The sequence below is a fragment of the Pseudophryne corroboree genome, chromosome 2 (genome assembly GCF_028390025.1).
Source record: "Pseudophryne corroboree isolate aPseCor3 chromosome 2, aPseCor3.hap2, whole genome shotgun sequence".
Lineage (NCBI taxonomy): Eukaryota > Metazoa > Chordata > Amphibia > Anura > Myobatrachidae > Pseudophryne > Pseudophryne corroboree.
This window is the reverse complement of record NC_086445.1, coordinates 612,109,788-612,127,361: the sequence shown is the minus strand read 5'-3', so window position 1 is coordinate 612,127,361 and position 17,574 is coordinate 612,109,788. Positions and strand designations below refer to the sequence as shown.

At 45.6% G+C, this 17,574-nt stretch overlaps 1 protein-coding gene across 1 annotated transcript in view; it reads right to left on the bottom strand.

The window, feature by feature from the left end:
• Positions 1–4,988: 4,988 nt before the first annotated feature.
• LOC135039826 (platelet-activating factor acetylhydrolase 2, cytoplasmic-like) overlaps positions 4,989–17,574 on the bottom strand; it is a 142,342-nt gene continuing 129,756 nt past the window's right edge. The window contains exon 10 of the mRNA XM_063954761.1: positions 4,989–5,224. Coding sequence (XP_063810831.1) covers positions 5,127–5,224 — 98 coding nt within the window. The 3' untranslated portion in view covers positions 4,989–5,126. The remainder of the gene's footprint in view (positions 5,225–17,574) is intronic.

Sequence of the window (17,574 nt, the reverse complement as noted above, 5' to 3'; positions counted from 1 at the left end):
AAAAAGACCAGCAACTTTCTCAGGTCCCTCGCATTAAACGTGTTATACATTAAATTATTTATTCAGTCCACATTCAGCGCCACAGACTTCCTTTTTGTGTTTTTTTTCTACTTTACATTGAAGGAAGATTGCAATCCCTTTATGCCGTCAGGCTGTTTTATGTGAAATTGTAATTTATATTTACTATTTTAGCGAGGTGCCAGTGGACTACGTTTTTGTTGTTACCACTTGCCTCATCTCTGGTAACCACCCCTCACTCCCAGAACTATCGTATCTCAGTAAACTCAGGAAAACAAAGAACCTCATCCTTGTGTGTTTGTCTTGGAAGGATTTCTCTGCAAATATGACCTGTGTTATGGTAAACAGCACCTTATTGGGCATCAGGTGGGCATTCAAAGAGTAGAGACACTGGCTGGAGGGGTCCAAATATGTGATCAGAGTGCTCGTGGATCATAATATATTGAAACAGGTTAAACCAGAGGTTCCCAAACATGGTCCTCAAGGCACCCCAAGGGTACAGGTTTTAAATGTATCCATGCTTAGCCACAGGTGACTTAATTAGCACCTCAGTCAATTAGATTTAACCATATGTGCTGAGCCATGGATAAACCTAAATCCTGGACTGTTGGGGTGCCTTGAGGAGCGTGTTTTAAACATTGAATCCCAGGTAGCCTTGATGGAGACAGGGTATGGCTGTCCACCAACAATATCAGGCGCAGTATGATATACCGGCAGATGGTATGCCAGCTGTCAGTATACCGGCAGCGTGTCCCATCATGGGCTCGCTGCGCACACCACGCTTCCCGAGACTCTTACAGTGCCTTGTTCAAGATTGTACCTTAGTCTAGGGTCTTTAGGTCCAGGACTACAATGAGGCCATCTTCAGTCTTAGCAGGCAGTTGTCCAAAATTTGTTGTCAAAAAGATTATGGCCTCTAGGAAAATTCAGTGACCGTTCCATTACTTGGTACATCAGAATGTGTATGGATCTGGAGAGGATCTGGTTTCTGGAATATGTGGAAAAGCTTAAGAAAATATTACCCCCAAGAACCTCAGTTTCTGAGTCACTTGGCCAGGGCCGGCTCTACCATTAGGCAGCTTTACCACATAGTGCCTCAGCGTTTCCTCCGCGCCGACACGTGTAACATCAAGTCATGTTAAGGCACATAGGAGGCGAATGTAACTATGACTCCTGAGGGGCGCTCCTATGGCTACCCCTCATAGTCCTGATGCACCTCCTCTAGGCCTCTGGATCCCAGCTCTCCAGCAGCAAGCAGCACCTGACTATGGGGTAATTCAGACCTGATCAATGGGCTGCTAAGTTTGCTGTCCTGCGTTCAGATAATTACCGCCCATGGGGGAGTGTAAATTCGCTGTGCAAGTGTGCAATTGCATGTGTACGCTGAGCTGCAAAATCCAGTGTGTGCAGTCTGTGCGCAGCCCAGGACTTACTCCTACAGTGCTGTTGAACAGGCTGATCGGGGACGGAGCTGACGTCAGACACCCTCCCTGAAAACACTTGGGAATGCCTGCGTTTTTCCAGACACTGCCAGGTAAACGGTCAGTTACCACCCACGAACGGCCTCTTCCTGTCAATAAGCTTGCAAACGCTTGTGAAAATAACATTTTTGCACCATCCTGTTGCTGTCCGGCGATGCCCGTTGGTGTTTGCCGATGTGCGTGTGCATTGCAGTGAATACACATTGCAGTACATACGCATGCGCAGTCTATTGCTAGTCGCCTGCTGTGCAGCAATCAGGTCTGAATCACCCCCTACGTCTGCTCACGCAGCAAAGTTGTAATGCTGCTGCAGCCTGCAAGAAGTATCCTGCAAATGCCCAGGAAAAACAAGAAAACATTTTAAGGTAAGTAAGCACAGACAGTACAGATCTAACAGACCTATGGGTGATTTTCACATGTAAACAGCATTGTAAGGAAAACTCTGCACTGAGGCACAATACATTACATATGGAGGATGGGGGGGGGGGGGGGGGGGGGGGGGGGGTCAGCAAAGAATTAACAGTTGGGGGATGGAACACAATAAGCAGCATATGTATGTCTGTGTGTTCATATATATGTATGTATACACATACAATTATTATTATCCTTTATTTATATGGCACCACAAGGGATCCGCAGTGCCCATTACACAGTACATAAACAAATGAGCAAACAAGAAAAACGCCGGAATTCTCGACAGCCGGCATCCTGAATATTAGTATGCCATGGAGGGTTAGGCTTAGGCTGCGTTGAGGGAAGGTTAGGGGAAGAGTAAGGGTTAATTTATTTAATTCAAAAATGTAGGGATTATGGTGATCGGGATGCCACTGTCTGTATTCTGACTGGCAGAATCCCATACCCAACCCCAATTAAATATCCCCACCAGACCCCATATACAGTATATTTTTTTTAAAAAAGTGAAATCGGCCTTGATTCCTAAAATGCTGGCTAGTGTGTATACATAAAGAATAGATGGCACTCAAGGACTTTTAAACTGAAAGTATATTGTGAGCAAAGGGGGTGATTCAGAGCTGATCGTAGATTGTAAATATGCTAAATTTAGCACACCTATGATCAGTTTCTCTGACATGCGGGGGGACGCCCAGCACAGGGCTAGCCCGCCCCGCATGTCAGGCGCTGCCCCCCCCCCACGCACGGGTGCGAAAGCATCGCACGGCAGTGATGCTTTCATACCCAAGAAGCTCCCTCCCTGCTCTGCCTATCTGCGCTGGCAGACGGCTGGCCACTGCATTCTGGGTCGCAGCACGCAGCTGCCGCGGCCCACCGCCGCAACGGTCCGGACATGCCTGCGTTGTCTGGACTGCTCCCCCACCGACGGCCCCCTCCCGCCCTGCGTCAATCAGGCAGATGCGATTGCACCACGTGTTTGTGCACGGTGTAAAGGGCTTCAGAGTGCGATCGCTGTTGTAGCAGCAATCACCTCTGAATTAGGGCCAAAGTCACAAATTGTTGTGATTTTGTTTACAATATACTTTATCACTTTAAAATTCCCTTTTCTCTGTATATGTATCATGATGCAAATCACCCCAGCCCATCTAGGGGCCACCTGCATCTCCCCTCCAGAAGGTGGTGGTTTTCAGGTTAGAGGGCGCTAAGCTGAAGCTTTGCAGGCATCATTCAGCCAGTGGTGCTTCTGCTCTAATGGCTTCTGTGCATTTTGCTGGCAATTACTTCATTTCTGCTTCAGGGAACAGCACACTTGCTTAGCTCTTTGATCACGTAATTCAGAGTCTAATCTCCAGACTCTCTTCTGTTGATTCCACAGGCTTTTTAAGGCTCCTGTGCTGGTAATGATTTAGTTTGACCCAGTTTGCTGAGCCTGAGTTCCTTTTGTTATCTTGCCCTGTTTTGATCTGGATTCTGCTTGTTTCCTGTTGTGACCTCCTTTTGTTACTTGCCCTACTCTTACCCGCTGTCTGCCCTGATCCCAGATTCTTTATTGGACCTTGGCCTCAGCGCTGCCTGATCCTGACCACAGCGCTACTGGAAGTGCTAGGTATCACTGCTGGATCCTGTATCCTACCTGTCTGTATCCAATCTCTACTCCAAAAATTCTAAGTCTGTATTAATCTAATTATGTAACATACTATGCAATGTGCAAATTATTGTAGGTTGTGTTTCAAGTCAAAAGGACATTATAAAGGAAAAGATCATGTAATTGGGGACAGCCACAGAAGCCAAATGTTCTTCCTTATGCTAATGTGAGATCCCATACGGGTAATGCAGGGGTCTGTGCATCAGCATCCTATTTTTTCTGTTATCTTTACAGGGAAACAAAATGAACCTTTTAAAAGTCAACTATTTGTGTTGTATGGCCTGTTTGCTTCTACTAAATACAATGCAGCTTTGCACTCAGTGGACAGAGGGGGTTATTCAGGTTGCATCGCAATGCTACGTGCATGCACAGGTCCTGCGTGTGCACGGCATGGCCAATGCGATCGCATTGGCTTCAAACGCCTCTACTGATTGACAGTGGAGTTTGCGAGGCAGGTGATGGACCATTGCAGTGGTGGCAGTGTTTTCGAGGCAGCTGTGTGGCGTCACACGCAGCCGCTATGATGGGAAAAAATGGCGGTGAGCCGCCTGCTTTCGCAGCAGTGCTGCAGAGGATCATCCACAGTTGCTGCGACCACAATTAAATTGCATTCTGGGCAGGACATTCAGGGCAGCCACTGGGCAGGACATTCAGCATGCCGGGTGGTCTTGCCCTGTGAAGGGCAGCCCCCAGCATGCGAAAAAATAGATTGCAGATTCTGCAATCCAACCTGAATAACCCTCAGAGTGTGTGAAAGCCACTTTGTATCAGGTAGAAGTAATTACACAAGTTATAATTGAAATTACTCCTCCTGAAACAAAATTATTATGAAAATGAAAGATTCTGAGAAAATATCATGTTATACTAAACCACTGAAATTTCAAGGTATTAGGCTAATTGCTTTACTTCATACTACACAAAACTTATGTCAAAACCCTCAGAAACTTATATCACTGTTGTTTCCATTTGTAAAGCACAACAGAATTTGCTGTGCTTTATAAGAAACTGTTAATAAGTATTATAATATATAGTATGTCTGCACGGGGAATATTTGTATTATTGCATATATACTGTACCTGAGTGACTGGTAAACTATTTAGAGTGTACTTTAGTTCACATTTTTTACTTACGTCAAATTATAAGACATGATGACAAACCATCTATCTTAGTGTGACTGCAGCAGTGTGGTTTTGTTGTCACATCATTTCAGGAGCTACAATTGAATGAATTCCCCAGCACTGTTTCTATTGAAGTATAAGCTCCCCACTCCATTCTTGTTATGTAAGTCTCTTGCACAATTGATGATGTTCTATGTTTGGCACTTACACATTACAGTGTATCCTCTGCAGAGCGTGCTTCTGTCACAGTAATAACAGCAGAGCCAATGCACCCAGCAGCCTAAGGAACATTGCACTCACACAATAACAGTCACATTTTTATCAACAGTGGTGCTTTTATTCTAACACAAGGCCCTCTTATTGCCACAACAAAGCATCATTTTATTATTGCTTTTCCCAGGAACCAGGCCCTCGTCTATTTTAGGTATCCTAAGGAATATTCTTGTAGTGATGTCAAAGTTTGCTGGAATGTAATATTGGAAAGCCGGGAATGATTTGTGCTTGGATTGCTTCACTTAGATCTTCCAACTTAGGGACATCTCCACCTAGATCTGACAGAAACAGAAACAGCAGCTGTAACCGAGTACATGATATGACAGAGAGCAAGACAGTACACATTGACACAGCTGAACAGAGGGGGTCATTCCGAGTTGATCGCCCGCTAGCAGTTTTTAGCAGCCGTGCAAACGCTAAGCCGCGCCCTCTGGGAGTGTATTTTAGCATAGCAGAAGTGCGAACGAAAGGATCGCAGAACGGCTACAAAAACAATTTGTGCAGTTTCAGAGTAGCTCCAGACCTACTCAGCGCTTGCGATCACTTCAGACTGATCAGTTCCGGATTTGACTTCACAAACATGCCCGGCGTTCGGCAAGCCACGCCTGTGTTTTTCCTGGCACGCCTGCGTTTTTTCGAACACACCCAGAAACGCCCCTTTCCTGTCAATCACTCCACGGCTGGCACTGTGACTGAAAAGCGTTGCTAGACCTAGTGTAAAAAAACATTGCCCGTTGTAAAAGTACGTCGCGCGTGCGCACTGCGCCGCATGCGCAGAAGTGATGCTTTTTCACTTAATCGCTGCGCGGCGAACATTTTTCACTAGCAATAAACCCCCAGAGACACTTCCATTACAAACGATCAGGAAATACATCTTACACATAAGCAATGGAATTCTTCTATAGTATAATTATATGTCATAATATTTTAATAGCATTATTAAATTCTATAATGCATTGGCTACAAATGCACAAATAAAGGTAATTATTTTATTTTAATGTACTCAATAAAAACCTTGTAAAAAAAAAAAAAAAAAAGCTCTAATATTTTAATCATGTTTTCATTAACCATAGTAATTATTTTTTATTTGCTTACAAAACCTGAAAATTATACAGTTTGAACATACATTATAGGAAGATACAGACAAAGATGAAAAGGAAAGTATTGGAATGAAAAATTAGGAAACCAACAAAAAGAAAAAAAATACTGATAACTGTGTAAAAGCTAATTTGCATGAGAGGACAGAAATCACAGATTTAACAGTTAACTTCCCAATTATGATTTTTGGGGGGCTAAATGTGAAAAACAAACCATGTGAGTTTATTTTGCAAATATAACTGACATATTGGGGCCTGATTCAGAGTCAGACAGATTTCTGTGCATGGAAGCAAACAGCAAGTGTTTGATAGAGCGCATATGCAGATGTGTCTCTGTGCATGTTGCATATGTTCATCTAAAGGTGCCCATACACTAGACGACCTGTAAATGCTGATTTCTCGTTAACAAGTTCCCTTGAACTCCCCCGGCAGCTCCCTGGCAGTCCGAGGCAAACTATATAGTACAATACACATAAGATATAACTTATGATCTGGGAGTGGCTACATCCAGGAGCATACCTTTGTTGACTATAGCTTCAGATTTTCCCTGCAGCAGGGAAGGTTAGTAGCTCCGACCAATGACCAGCGGGACCGCGAATCGTGATCGTTATAGTTCAGACACTGAACGATCTGCACTATTATGAACGATTTGTAGTTCCGATCCGTCGGAAATGGACAAATCGCTCATAATATCGTCTAGTGTATGGACACCTTTATTGTGAGATGTACGGAAGATGGCCAAATCTGTCTTTCCATGACATGGCATTTTGGGGAGGGAACTGAGCTACAATGCGAGAGTACGTAAATACCATCTTGTGGGCGTGTCATGGGAGTGTTGGAAGCCTAATAACTACATCACCTGGATATGCAGGCCTTGTAAGTGCTATGTACACTATTACATTAATAATAAAACGTGTGGGGAAATAGTATGTAGTAGACTTGTCATATTAACAGTTTCTACATCAATAGACTGAGCACATATTTTATTTCAGAAGTGTTACATTTTTGTTTTCATTTAATTTTTTTACATCTGTACATCCTTTATTAAATTAAAATCACTATACTCTTAGTTAAAAATGAAAAAATGACACCTGCCCCTGCCACAGTGGGAGATACATGTTGTTATAGAGTTTTAACAGTCAACTACAATATGAATGATAACATACACCATTGTGGCTTTGTGAAGTGGAAAGGTCAGCTTCAATGTACATAACTTTATATAACTATTACCATAAACTTTGCTCACTCATTCCCATAATACTGCCACTCCTTGAGAGCCAGCGGCTACATGCAAATGTCATTTACATTAATTAATGTTGTGAAACATGTAATTACATGGAGAACACAAGAACTGTGCTTATAATAATCTGTACTTTTTTACGCTTCAATTTATTAAGTTAAATAGAAGAATGCGTCGGCATTCTAATGGCTGTTGGGATTTTGGTGTCAGTATTCAGACTACTGCAATCCTGACAGCTGGCATCTTGACCGCACCTCATATATTTAGAACTGAACAAAGGAATAGTATTAGACTGAAGCAGTACAGAAAGCAAACACAATAGTAACAAGACTGGGTATTAACGGTCAAAGCAGTAATATGGCCTTCCTTTTAGGAAAATAGTAGTTTTATACATAAAGTTAAGTGCCATATAGTGCATATTGGTCTAGCCATATTGTAATGGGAAACAGTGCTTAGTGGGGGTTATTTGTAGAGATGAGCGCCTGAAATTTTTCGGGTTTTGTGTTTTGGTTTTGGGTTCGGTTCCGTGGCCGTGTTTTGGGTTCGAACGCGTTTTGGCAAAACCTCACCGAATTTTTTTTGTCGGATTCGGGTGTGTTTTGGATTCGGGTGTTTTTTTCAAAAAACACTAAAAAACAGCTTAAATCATAGAATTTGGGGGTCATTTTGATCCCAAAGTATTATTAACCTCAAAAACCATAATTTACACTCATTTTCAGTCTATTCTGAATACCTCACACCTCACAATATTATTTTTAGTCCTAAAATTTGCACCGAGGTCGCTGTGTGAGTAAGATAAGCGACCCTAGTGGCCGACACAAACACCGGGCCCATCTAGGAGTGGCACTGCAGTGTCACGCAGGATGTCCCTTCCAAAAAACCCTCCCCAAACAGCACATGACGCAAAGAAAAAAAGAGGCGCAATGAGGTAGCTGTGTGAGTAAGATTAGCGACCCTAGTGGCCGACACAAACACCGGGCCCATCTAGGAGTGGCACTGCAGTGTCACGCAGGATGTCCCTTCCAAAAAACCCTCCCCAAACAGCACATGACGCAAAGAAAAAAAGAGGCGCAATGAGGTAGCTGACTGTGTGAGTAAGATTAGCGACCCTAGTGGCCGACACAAACACCGGGCCCATCTAGGAGTGGCACTGCAGTGTCACGCAGGATGTCCCTTCCAAAAAACCCTCCCCAATCAGCACATGATGCAAAGAAAAAGAAAAGAAAAAAGAGGTGCAAGATGGAATTGTCCTTGGGCCCTCCCACCCACCCTTATGTTGTATAAACAAAACAGGACATGCACACTTTAACCAACCCATCATTTCAGTGACAGGGTCTGCCACACGACTGTGACTGATATGACGGGTTGGTTTGGACCCCCCCCCAAAAAAGAAGCAATTAATCTCTCCTTGCACAAACTGGCTCTACAGAGGCAAGATGTCCACCTCATCTTCACCCTCCGATATATCACCGTGTACATCCCCCTCCTCACAGATTATCAATTCGTCCCCACTGGAATCCACCATCTCAGCTCCCTGTGTACTTTGTGGAGGCAATTGCTGCTGGTCAATGTCTCCGCGGAGGAATTGATTATAATTCATTTTAATGAACATCATCTTCTCCACATTTTCTGGATGTAACCTCGTACGCCAATTGCTGACAAGGTGAGCGGCGGCACTAAACACTCTTTCGGAGTACACACTTGTGGGAGGGCAACTTAGGTAGAATAAAGCCAGTTTGTGCAAGGGCCTCCAAATTGCCTCTTTTTCCTGCCAGTATAAGTACGGACTGTGTGACGTGCCTACTTGGATGCGGTCACTCATATAATCCTCCACCATTCTATCAATGTTGAGAGAATCATATGCAGTGACAGTAGACGACATGTCCGTAATCGTTGTCAGGTCCTTCAGTCCGGACCAGATGTCAGCATCAGCAGTCGCTCCAGACTGCCCTGCATCACCGCCAGCGGATGGGCTCGGAATTCTGAGCCTTTTCCTCGCACCCCCAGTTGCGGGAGAATGTGAAGGAGGAGATGTTGACAGGTCGCGTTCCGCTTGACTTGACAATTTTGTCACCAGCAGGTCTTTCAACCCCAGCAGACCTGTGTCTGCCGGAAAGAGAGATCCAAGGTAGGCTTTAAATCTAGGATCGAGCACGGTGGCCAAAATGTAGTGCTCTGATTTCAACAGATTGACCACCCGTGAATCCTTGTTAAGCGAATTAAGGGCTGCATCCACAAGTCCCACATGCCTAGCGGAATCGCTCCCTTTTAGCTCCTTCTTCAATGCCTCCAGCTTCTTCTGCAAAAGCCTGATGAGGGGAATGACCTGACTCAGGCTGGCAGTGTCTGAACTGACTTCACGTGTGGCAAGTTCAAAGGGCATCAGAACCTTGCACAACGTTGAAATCATTCTCCACTGCACTTGAGACAGGTGCATTCCACCTACTATATCGTGCTCAATTGTATAGGCTTGAATGGCCTTTTGCTGCTCCTCCAACCTCTGAAGCATATAGAGGGTTGAATTCCACCTCGTTACCACTTCTTGCTTCAGATGATGGCAGGGCAGGTTCAGTAGTTTTTGGTGGTGCTCCAGTCTTCTGTACGTGGTGCCTGTACGCCGAAAGTGTCCCGCAATTTTTCTGGCCACCGACAGCATCTCTTGCACGCCCCTGTCGTTTTTTAAAAAATTCTGCACCACCAAATTCAAGGTATGTGCAAAACATGGGACGTGCTGGAATTTGCCCATATTTAATGCACACACAATATTGCTGGCGTTGTCCGATGCCACAAATCCACAGGAGAGTCCAATTGGGGTAAGCCATTCCGCGATGATCTTCCTCAGTTGCCGTAAGAGGTTTTCAGCTGTGTGCGTATTCTGGAAAGCGGTGATACAAAGCGTAGCCTGCCTAGGAAAGAGTTGGCGTTTGCGAGATGCTGCTACTGGTGCCGCCGCTGCTGTTCTTGCGGCGGGAGTCCATACATCTACCCAGTGGGCTGTCACAGTCATATAGTCCTGACCCTGCCCTGCTCCACTTGTCCACATGTCCGTGGTTAAGTGGACATTGGGTACAACTGCATTTTTTAGGACACTGGTGAGTCTTTTTCTGACGTCCGTGTACATTCTCGGTATCGCCTGCCTAGAGAAGTGGAACCTAGATGGTATTTGGTAACGGGGGCACACTGCCTCAATAAATTGTCTAGTTCCCTGTGAACTAACGGCGGATACCGGACGCACGTCTAACACCAACATAGTTGTCAAGGACTCAGTTATCCGCTTTGCAGTAGGATGACTGCTGTGATATTTCATCTTCCTCGCAAAGGACTGTTGAACAGTCAATTGCTTACTGGAAGTAGTACAAGTGGGCTTACGACTTCCCCTCTGGGATGACCATCGACTCCCAGCGGCAACAACAGCAGCGCCAGCAGCAGTAGGCGTTACACGCAAGGATGCATCGGAGGAATCCCAGGCAGGAGAGGACTCGTCAGAATTGCCAGTGACATGGCCTGCAGGACTATTGGCATTCCTGGGGAAGGAGGAAATTGACACTGAGGGAGTTGGTGGGGTGGTTTGCGTGAGCTTGGTTACAAGAGGAAGGGATTTACTGGTCAGTGGACTGCTTCCGCTGTCACCCAAAGTTTTTGAACTTGTCACTGACTTATTATGAATGCGCTGCAGGTGACGTATAAGGGAGGATGTTCCGAGGTGGTTAACGTCCTTACCCCTACTTATTACAGCTTGACAAAGGGAACACACGGCTTGACACCTGTTGTCCGCATTTCTGGTGAAATACCTCCACACCGAAGAGCTGATTTTTTTGGTATTTTCACCTGGCATGTCAACGGCCATATTCCTCCCACGGACAACAGGTGTCTCCCCGGGTGCCTGACTTAAACAAACCACCTCACCATCAGAATCCTCCTGGTCAATTTCCTCCCCAGCGCCAGCAACACCCATATCCTCCTCATCCTGGTGTACTTCAACACTGACATCTTCAATCTGACTATCAGGAACTGGACTGCGGGTGCTCCTTCCAGCACTTGCAGGGGGCGTGCAAATGGTGGAAGGCGCATGCTCTTCACGTCCAGTGTTGGGAAGGTCAGGCATCGCAACCGACACAATTGGACTCTCCTTGTGGATTTGGGATTTCGAAGAATGCACAGTTCTTTGCTGTGCTGCTTTTGCCAGCTTGAGTCTTTTCATTTTTCTAGCGAGAGGCTGAGTGCTTCCATCCTCATGTGAAGCTGAACCACTAGCCATGAACATAGGCCAGGGCCTCAGCCGTTCCTTGCCACTCCGTGTGGTAAATGGCATATTGGCAAGTTTACGCTTCTCCTCCGACAATTTTATTTTAGGTTTTGGAGTCCTTTTTTTACTGATATTTGGTGTTTTGGATTTGACATGCTCTGTACTATGACATTGGGCATCGGCCTTGGCAGACGACGTTGCTGGCATTTCATCGTCTCGGCCATGACTAGTGGCAGCAGCTTCAGCACGAGGTGGAAGTGGATCTTGATCTTTCCCTAATTTTGGAACCTCAACATTTTTGTTCTCCATATTTTAATAGGCACAACTAAAAGGCACCTCAGGTAAACAATGGAGATGGATGGATTGGATACTAGTATACAATTATGGACGGGCTGCCGAGTGCCGACACAGAGGTAGCCACAGCCGTGAACTACCGCACTGTACTGTGTCTGCTGCTAATATATAGACTGGTTGATAAAGAGATAGTATACTCGTAACTAGTATGTATGTATAAAGAAAGAAAAAAAAAACACGGTTAGGTGGTATATACAATTATGGACGGGCTGCCGAGTGCCGACACAGAGGTAGCCACAGCCGTGAACTACCGCACTGTACTGTGTCTGCTGCTAATATATAGACTGGTTGATAAAGAGATAGTATACTCGTAACTAGTATGTATGTATAAAGAAAGAAAAAAAAACCACGGTTAGGTGGTATATACAATTATGGACGGGCTGCCGTGTGCCGACACAGAGGTAGCCACAGCCGTGAACTACCGCACTGTACTGTGTCTGCTGCTAATATAGACTGGTTGATAAAGAGATAGTATACTCGTAACTAGTATGTATGTATAAAGAAAGAAAAAAAAACCACGGTTAGGTGGTATATACAATTATGGACGGGCTGCCGAGTGCCGACACAGAGGTAGCCACAGCCGTGAACTACCGCACTGTACTGTGTCTGCTGCTAATATATAGACTGGTTGATAAAGAGATAGTATACTCGTAACTAGTATGTATGTATAAAGAAAGAAAAAAAAACCACGGTTAGGTGGTATATACAATTATGGACGGGCTGCCGAGTGCCGACACAGAGGTAGCCACAGCCGTGAACTACCGCACTGTACTGTGTCTGCTGCTAATATATAGACTGGTTGATAAAGAGATAGTATACTCGTAACTAGTATGTATGTATAAAGAAAGAAAAAAAAACCACGGTTAGGTGGTATATACAATTATGGACGGGCTGCCGAGTGCCGACACAGAGGTAGCCACAGCCGTGAACTACCGCACTGTACTGTGTCTGCTGCTAATATATAGACTGGTTGATAAAGAGATAGTATACTCGTAACTAGTATGTATGTATAAAGAAAGAAAAAAAAACCACGGTTAGGTGGTATATACAATTATGGACGGGCTGCCGAGTGCCGACACAGAGGTAGCCACAGCCGTGAACTACCGCACTGTACTGTGTCTGCTGCTAATATATAGACTGGTTGATAAAGAGATAGTATACTCGTAACTAGTATGTATGTATAAAGAAAGAAAAAAAAACCACGGTTAGGTGGTATATACAATTATGGACGGGCTGCCGAGTGCCGACACAGAGGTAGCCACAGCCGTGAACTACCGCACTGTACTGTGTCTGCTGCTAATATAGACTGGTTGATAAAGAGATAGTATACTCGTAACTAGTATGACTATAAAGAAAGAAAAAAAAAACACGGTTAGGTGGTATATACAATTATGGACGGGCTGCCGAGTGCCGACACAGAGGTAGCCACAGCCGTGAACTACCGCACTGTACTGTGTCTGCTGCTAATATATAGACTGGTTGATAAAGAGATAGTATACTCGTAACTAGTATGTATGTATAAAGAAAGAAAAAAAAACCACGGTTAGGTGGTATATACAATTATGGACGGGCTGCCGAGTGCCGACACAGAGGTAGCCACAGCCGTGAACTACCGCACTGTACTGTGTCTGCTGCTAATATAGACTGGTTGATAAAGAGATAGTATACTCGTAACTAGTATGTATGTATAAAGAAAGAAAAAAAAACCACGGTTAGGTGGTATATACAATTATGGACGGGCTGCCGAGTGCCGACACAGAGGTAGCCACAGCCGTGAACTACCGCACTGTACTGTGTCTGCTGCTAATATAGACTGGTTGATAAAGAGATAGTATACTACTAATATTATATATACTGGTGGTCAGGTCACTGGTCACTAGTCACACTGGCAGTGGCACTCCTGCAGCAAAAGTGTGCACTGTTTAATTTTAATATAATATTATGTACTCCTGGCTCCTGCTATAACCTATAACTGGCACTGCAGTAGTGCTCCCCAGTCTCCCCCACAATTATAAGCTGTGTGGGGTTCACTACGGGTGGCCGGCGGTCGGGCTCCCGGCGACCAGCATCCCGGCGCCGGGAGCCCGACCGCCGGCTTACCGACAGCTTGGCGAGCGCAAATGAGCCCCTTGCGGGCTCGCTGCGCTCGCCACGCTACGGGCACGGTGGCGCGCTACGCGCGCCACACTATTTTATTCTCCCTCTATGGGGGTCGTGGACCCCCACGAGGGAAAATAATTGTCGGTATGCCGGCTGTCGGGCTCCCGGCGCCGGTATACTGAGCGCCGGGAGCCCGACCGCCGGCAAACAGAAGACCACCCGCTGTGTGAGCTGAGCAGTCAGACAGATATATAATATATATAGATGATGCAGCACACTGGCCTGAGCCTGAGCAGTGCACACAGATATGGTATGTGACTGACTGAGTCACTGTGTGTATCGCTTTTTTCAGGCAGAGAACGGATATATTAAATAAACTGCACTGTGTGTCTGGTGGTCACTCACTATATAATATATTATGTACTCCTGGCTCCTGCTATAACCTATAACTGGCACTGCAGTAGTGCTCCCCAGTCTCCCCCACAATTATAAGCTGTGTGAGCTGAGCAGTCAGACAGATATATATAATATTATATATAGATAATAGATGATGCAGCACACTGGCCTGAGCCTGAGCAGTGCACACAGATATGGTATGTGACTGAGTCACTGTGTGCTGTGTATCGCTTTTTTCAGGCAGAGAACGGATTATAAATAAAACTGGTGGTCACTATCAGCAAAACTCTGCACTGTACTGAGTACTCCTAATGCTCCCCAAAATTAGTAAATCAAGTGTCTCTCTAATCTATTCTAAACGGAGAGGACGCCAGCCACGTCCTCTCCCTATCAATCTCAATGCACGTGTGAAAATGGCGGCGACGCGCGGCTCCTTATATAGAATCCGAGTCTCGCGATAGAATCCGAGCCTCGCGAGAATCCGACAGCGTCATGATGACGTTCGGGCGCGCTCGGGTTAACCGAGCAAGGCGGGAAGATCCGAGTCGCTCGGACCCGTGAAAAAAAACATGAAGTTCTGGCGGGTTCGGATTCAGAGAAACCGAACCCGCTCATCTCTAGTTATTTGACCCAGCTGGTTTTGGTGTGAGAGGGTTATTTATGTACAGGAGGAGAATAACTATCATTTTTGGATCAACAGTGTGTAGGGGGGAGGCAATCAGATACAAAAGCCTACGGACATTAAAAAGGTTTGGGAATTTACCTACAAATATATGTTTTCAAAAATGCTTGAAGATTCGGGGACTAGTATTGTAGAAAGTCAAGTTGTACAAGTAAAGAATTTTACAGAGAAAAAAGTCCTGTAATCTTATAGGACCAAGTCATAAATGTGAATGAGATGCAGGGATCTAGGGAAGAGCGGAGAGGTCAATTTAGTGCCACACAGATATACAAAGTGTCATATTATCAAATTAGTCAGCACATTATCCTCGTGCATCCTAGTCGCATTGCATTTTTTCAGCAAAGATAGGAACAACAAAGACGCCCAATGCTGAAAGACTCTCACATGACCTGGCGTGCCAAGAGGGGCTGTATGGCATGACTGCAGCAAAGATGAATGAGGTCGCTTCTGTAGTTGGAGGTTTTGGGGATGGGGCCTTAAGAAGATAATTAAATATGTTAAAGGGGGCATATTTGGCAGCATCAAGAGATTTGCAATACAAGTAGATAGCAGTATATTATTTAAGAAAGATATGAGAAGTCTTTCATTAATGATTTTCTACTAGATAGTTTTTGAAAGCAGCACATTTCTTCAGTGTGTGATATCTGAGATCATGGGTAACACTTGAGCAAGGCCTCAGGCTAATGTTTCATTTTTGGTAACGTTGTTAAAAATTAATACAGTTAAGATTTCTGTGGGTATAAGGAGGCTTGGAAGTGTTAAGGTGGGTACACACTAGAAAGATATATCTGCAGATCAATTGATCTGCAGATATATCTATGGACGGATCGGTCAGTGTGTTGAGCATACACACTGCCCAATCCGTCGGGGACTGACGTCATGAACTGGGCGGACGTGTACACCCACCCGCCCAGTTCAGCTGTCAATCACAGCCGGCCGCCGCAGCATGTGTACGGGCGGTCGGCCGACCGCCCCGTACACACACAGCGGCGCGCCAATATATCGGTAGATATATTGGCCGTCGGCTGCGCTGCGCGGCCGACGCGATACGTCTGTGAACGACGGAGTTCACAGACGTATCGGCCGTACACACTGGCCGACGGTCCCGCGATATATCGGCCGTTCAAGAGAATGGCCGATATATCGACCAGTGTGTACGGGCCTTTAGAGTGCAAAAAGATGGTGGAGAACAGCTTCATGTAATATGGTGATGGTCTGAGAGGGAAAGGAGTGTTTCTTCTAAATACAATATCAAAGCGGTAGCCATCACAATGCAGACAGTCCACTGGCAGAGGTCAAAAGAAGAGGCTAGAGAGAGTAGCTTGAAGTCAGAAGGATGAATGTGAATAACACGTAGCTATGCTGAAATCACTCCATGATGATGACAACGACGTCACAGTACATGAAGTGAGATAGCTGGGCAGATATATGGTGAAGATCTTGTTGGCATAGTAAAGGGAGCAACATGCAGAGAGAAAGGATTGCAATGTTGGATACTATATTACAGTATTCGAAAGAAGGGAAGATAAGTAATGAAACAGTTGGTGTAACAGTGAGGGCCAGATGTGCTAAGCCTTAGAAAGTGATAAAGTAGAGAGTGATAAAGTGCCAGACAATCAGCTCCTAACTGCCATGCCACAGACCCTGGGGCAGATGTATTAAGCCTGGAGAAGTGATAAAGCAGTGATAAGTGGAAGGTGATAACACACCAGCCAATCATTACGGGTTTGAAAAATGACAGTTATGAGCTGATTGACTGGTGCGTTACCAACTTCCACTTATCACTGCTTTATCACTTCTCCAGGCTTAATACATCTGCCCCCCTGTTTGAAAAGTGTCAGTTCGGAGCTAGTTGGTTGCTAATTAATCACTCTTCACTTTATCACTTTTCGAGGCTTAGTACATCTGGCTCAGAGCCGTAACTAGCTATGTGTGCTGTGTGCCTTGCACACAGCGCAGGATGAGCTGGGGCGCAACCAGCAGCTATCTATACAAGACAGCGCCGGTGCCTGAGTGTCAGCTCCGCCTCCCACCTCCCCAAGCCGGAGCTCAAAGCGCAGCTGCAGGGAACCCACAACAACCCCCTCTGCTGCTGCTTCTTACCCCTGTGTTACTTTAAACTCCTCCTTTCATTCATCACTCCTTCCCAGAGGAGGCGCTGCTAGCATCCGGGAGCAGAGTGAGAGCAGCCATCAGCAGCAGCAGATCAGTGACCAGTCCCCCTCCCAGAGCCGGATTAAGGGGGTAGGGGGTACGTACCCCGGACCCCACAGTTTTAGGGGCTCTGTCCCAGCTCTGAAGCTCCCCCGTCCTGCCAGCAACAGCAGCAGAATTGTGCTACAGTCAGCACACGCTGCTGCATGTTGGCAGGTCTGTGATGTTGCAGGGAGGCTGCTGCTGCTTAGCAGCAGCCTCCCTGCTGGATTCACCCCTAGCTGAGGGGCCAAAATCCCATAAAAAAAATAAATCCCGGAATTTGCATAAGGGGGTGTGGTCACGCAGGCCGCGATTTG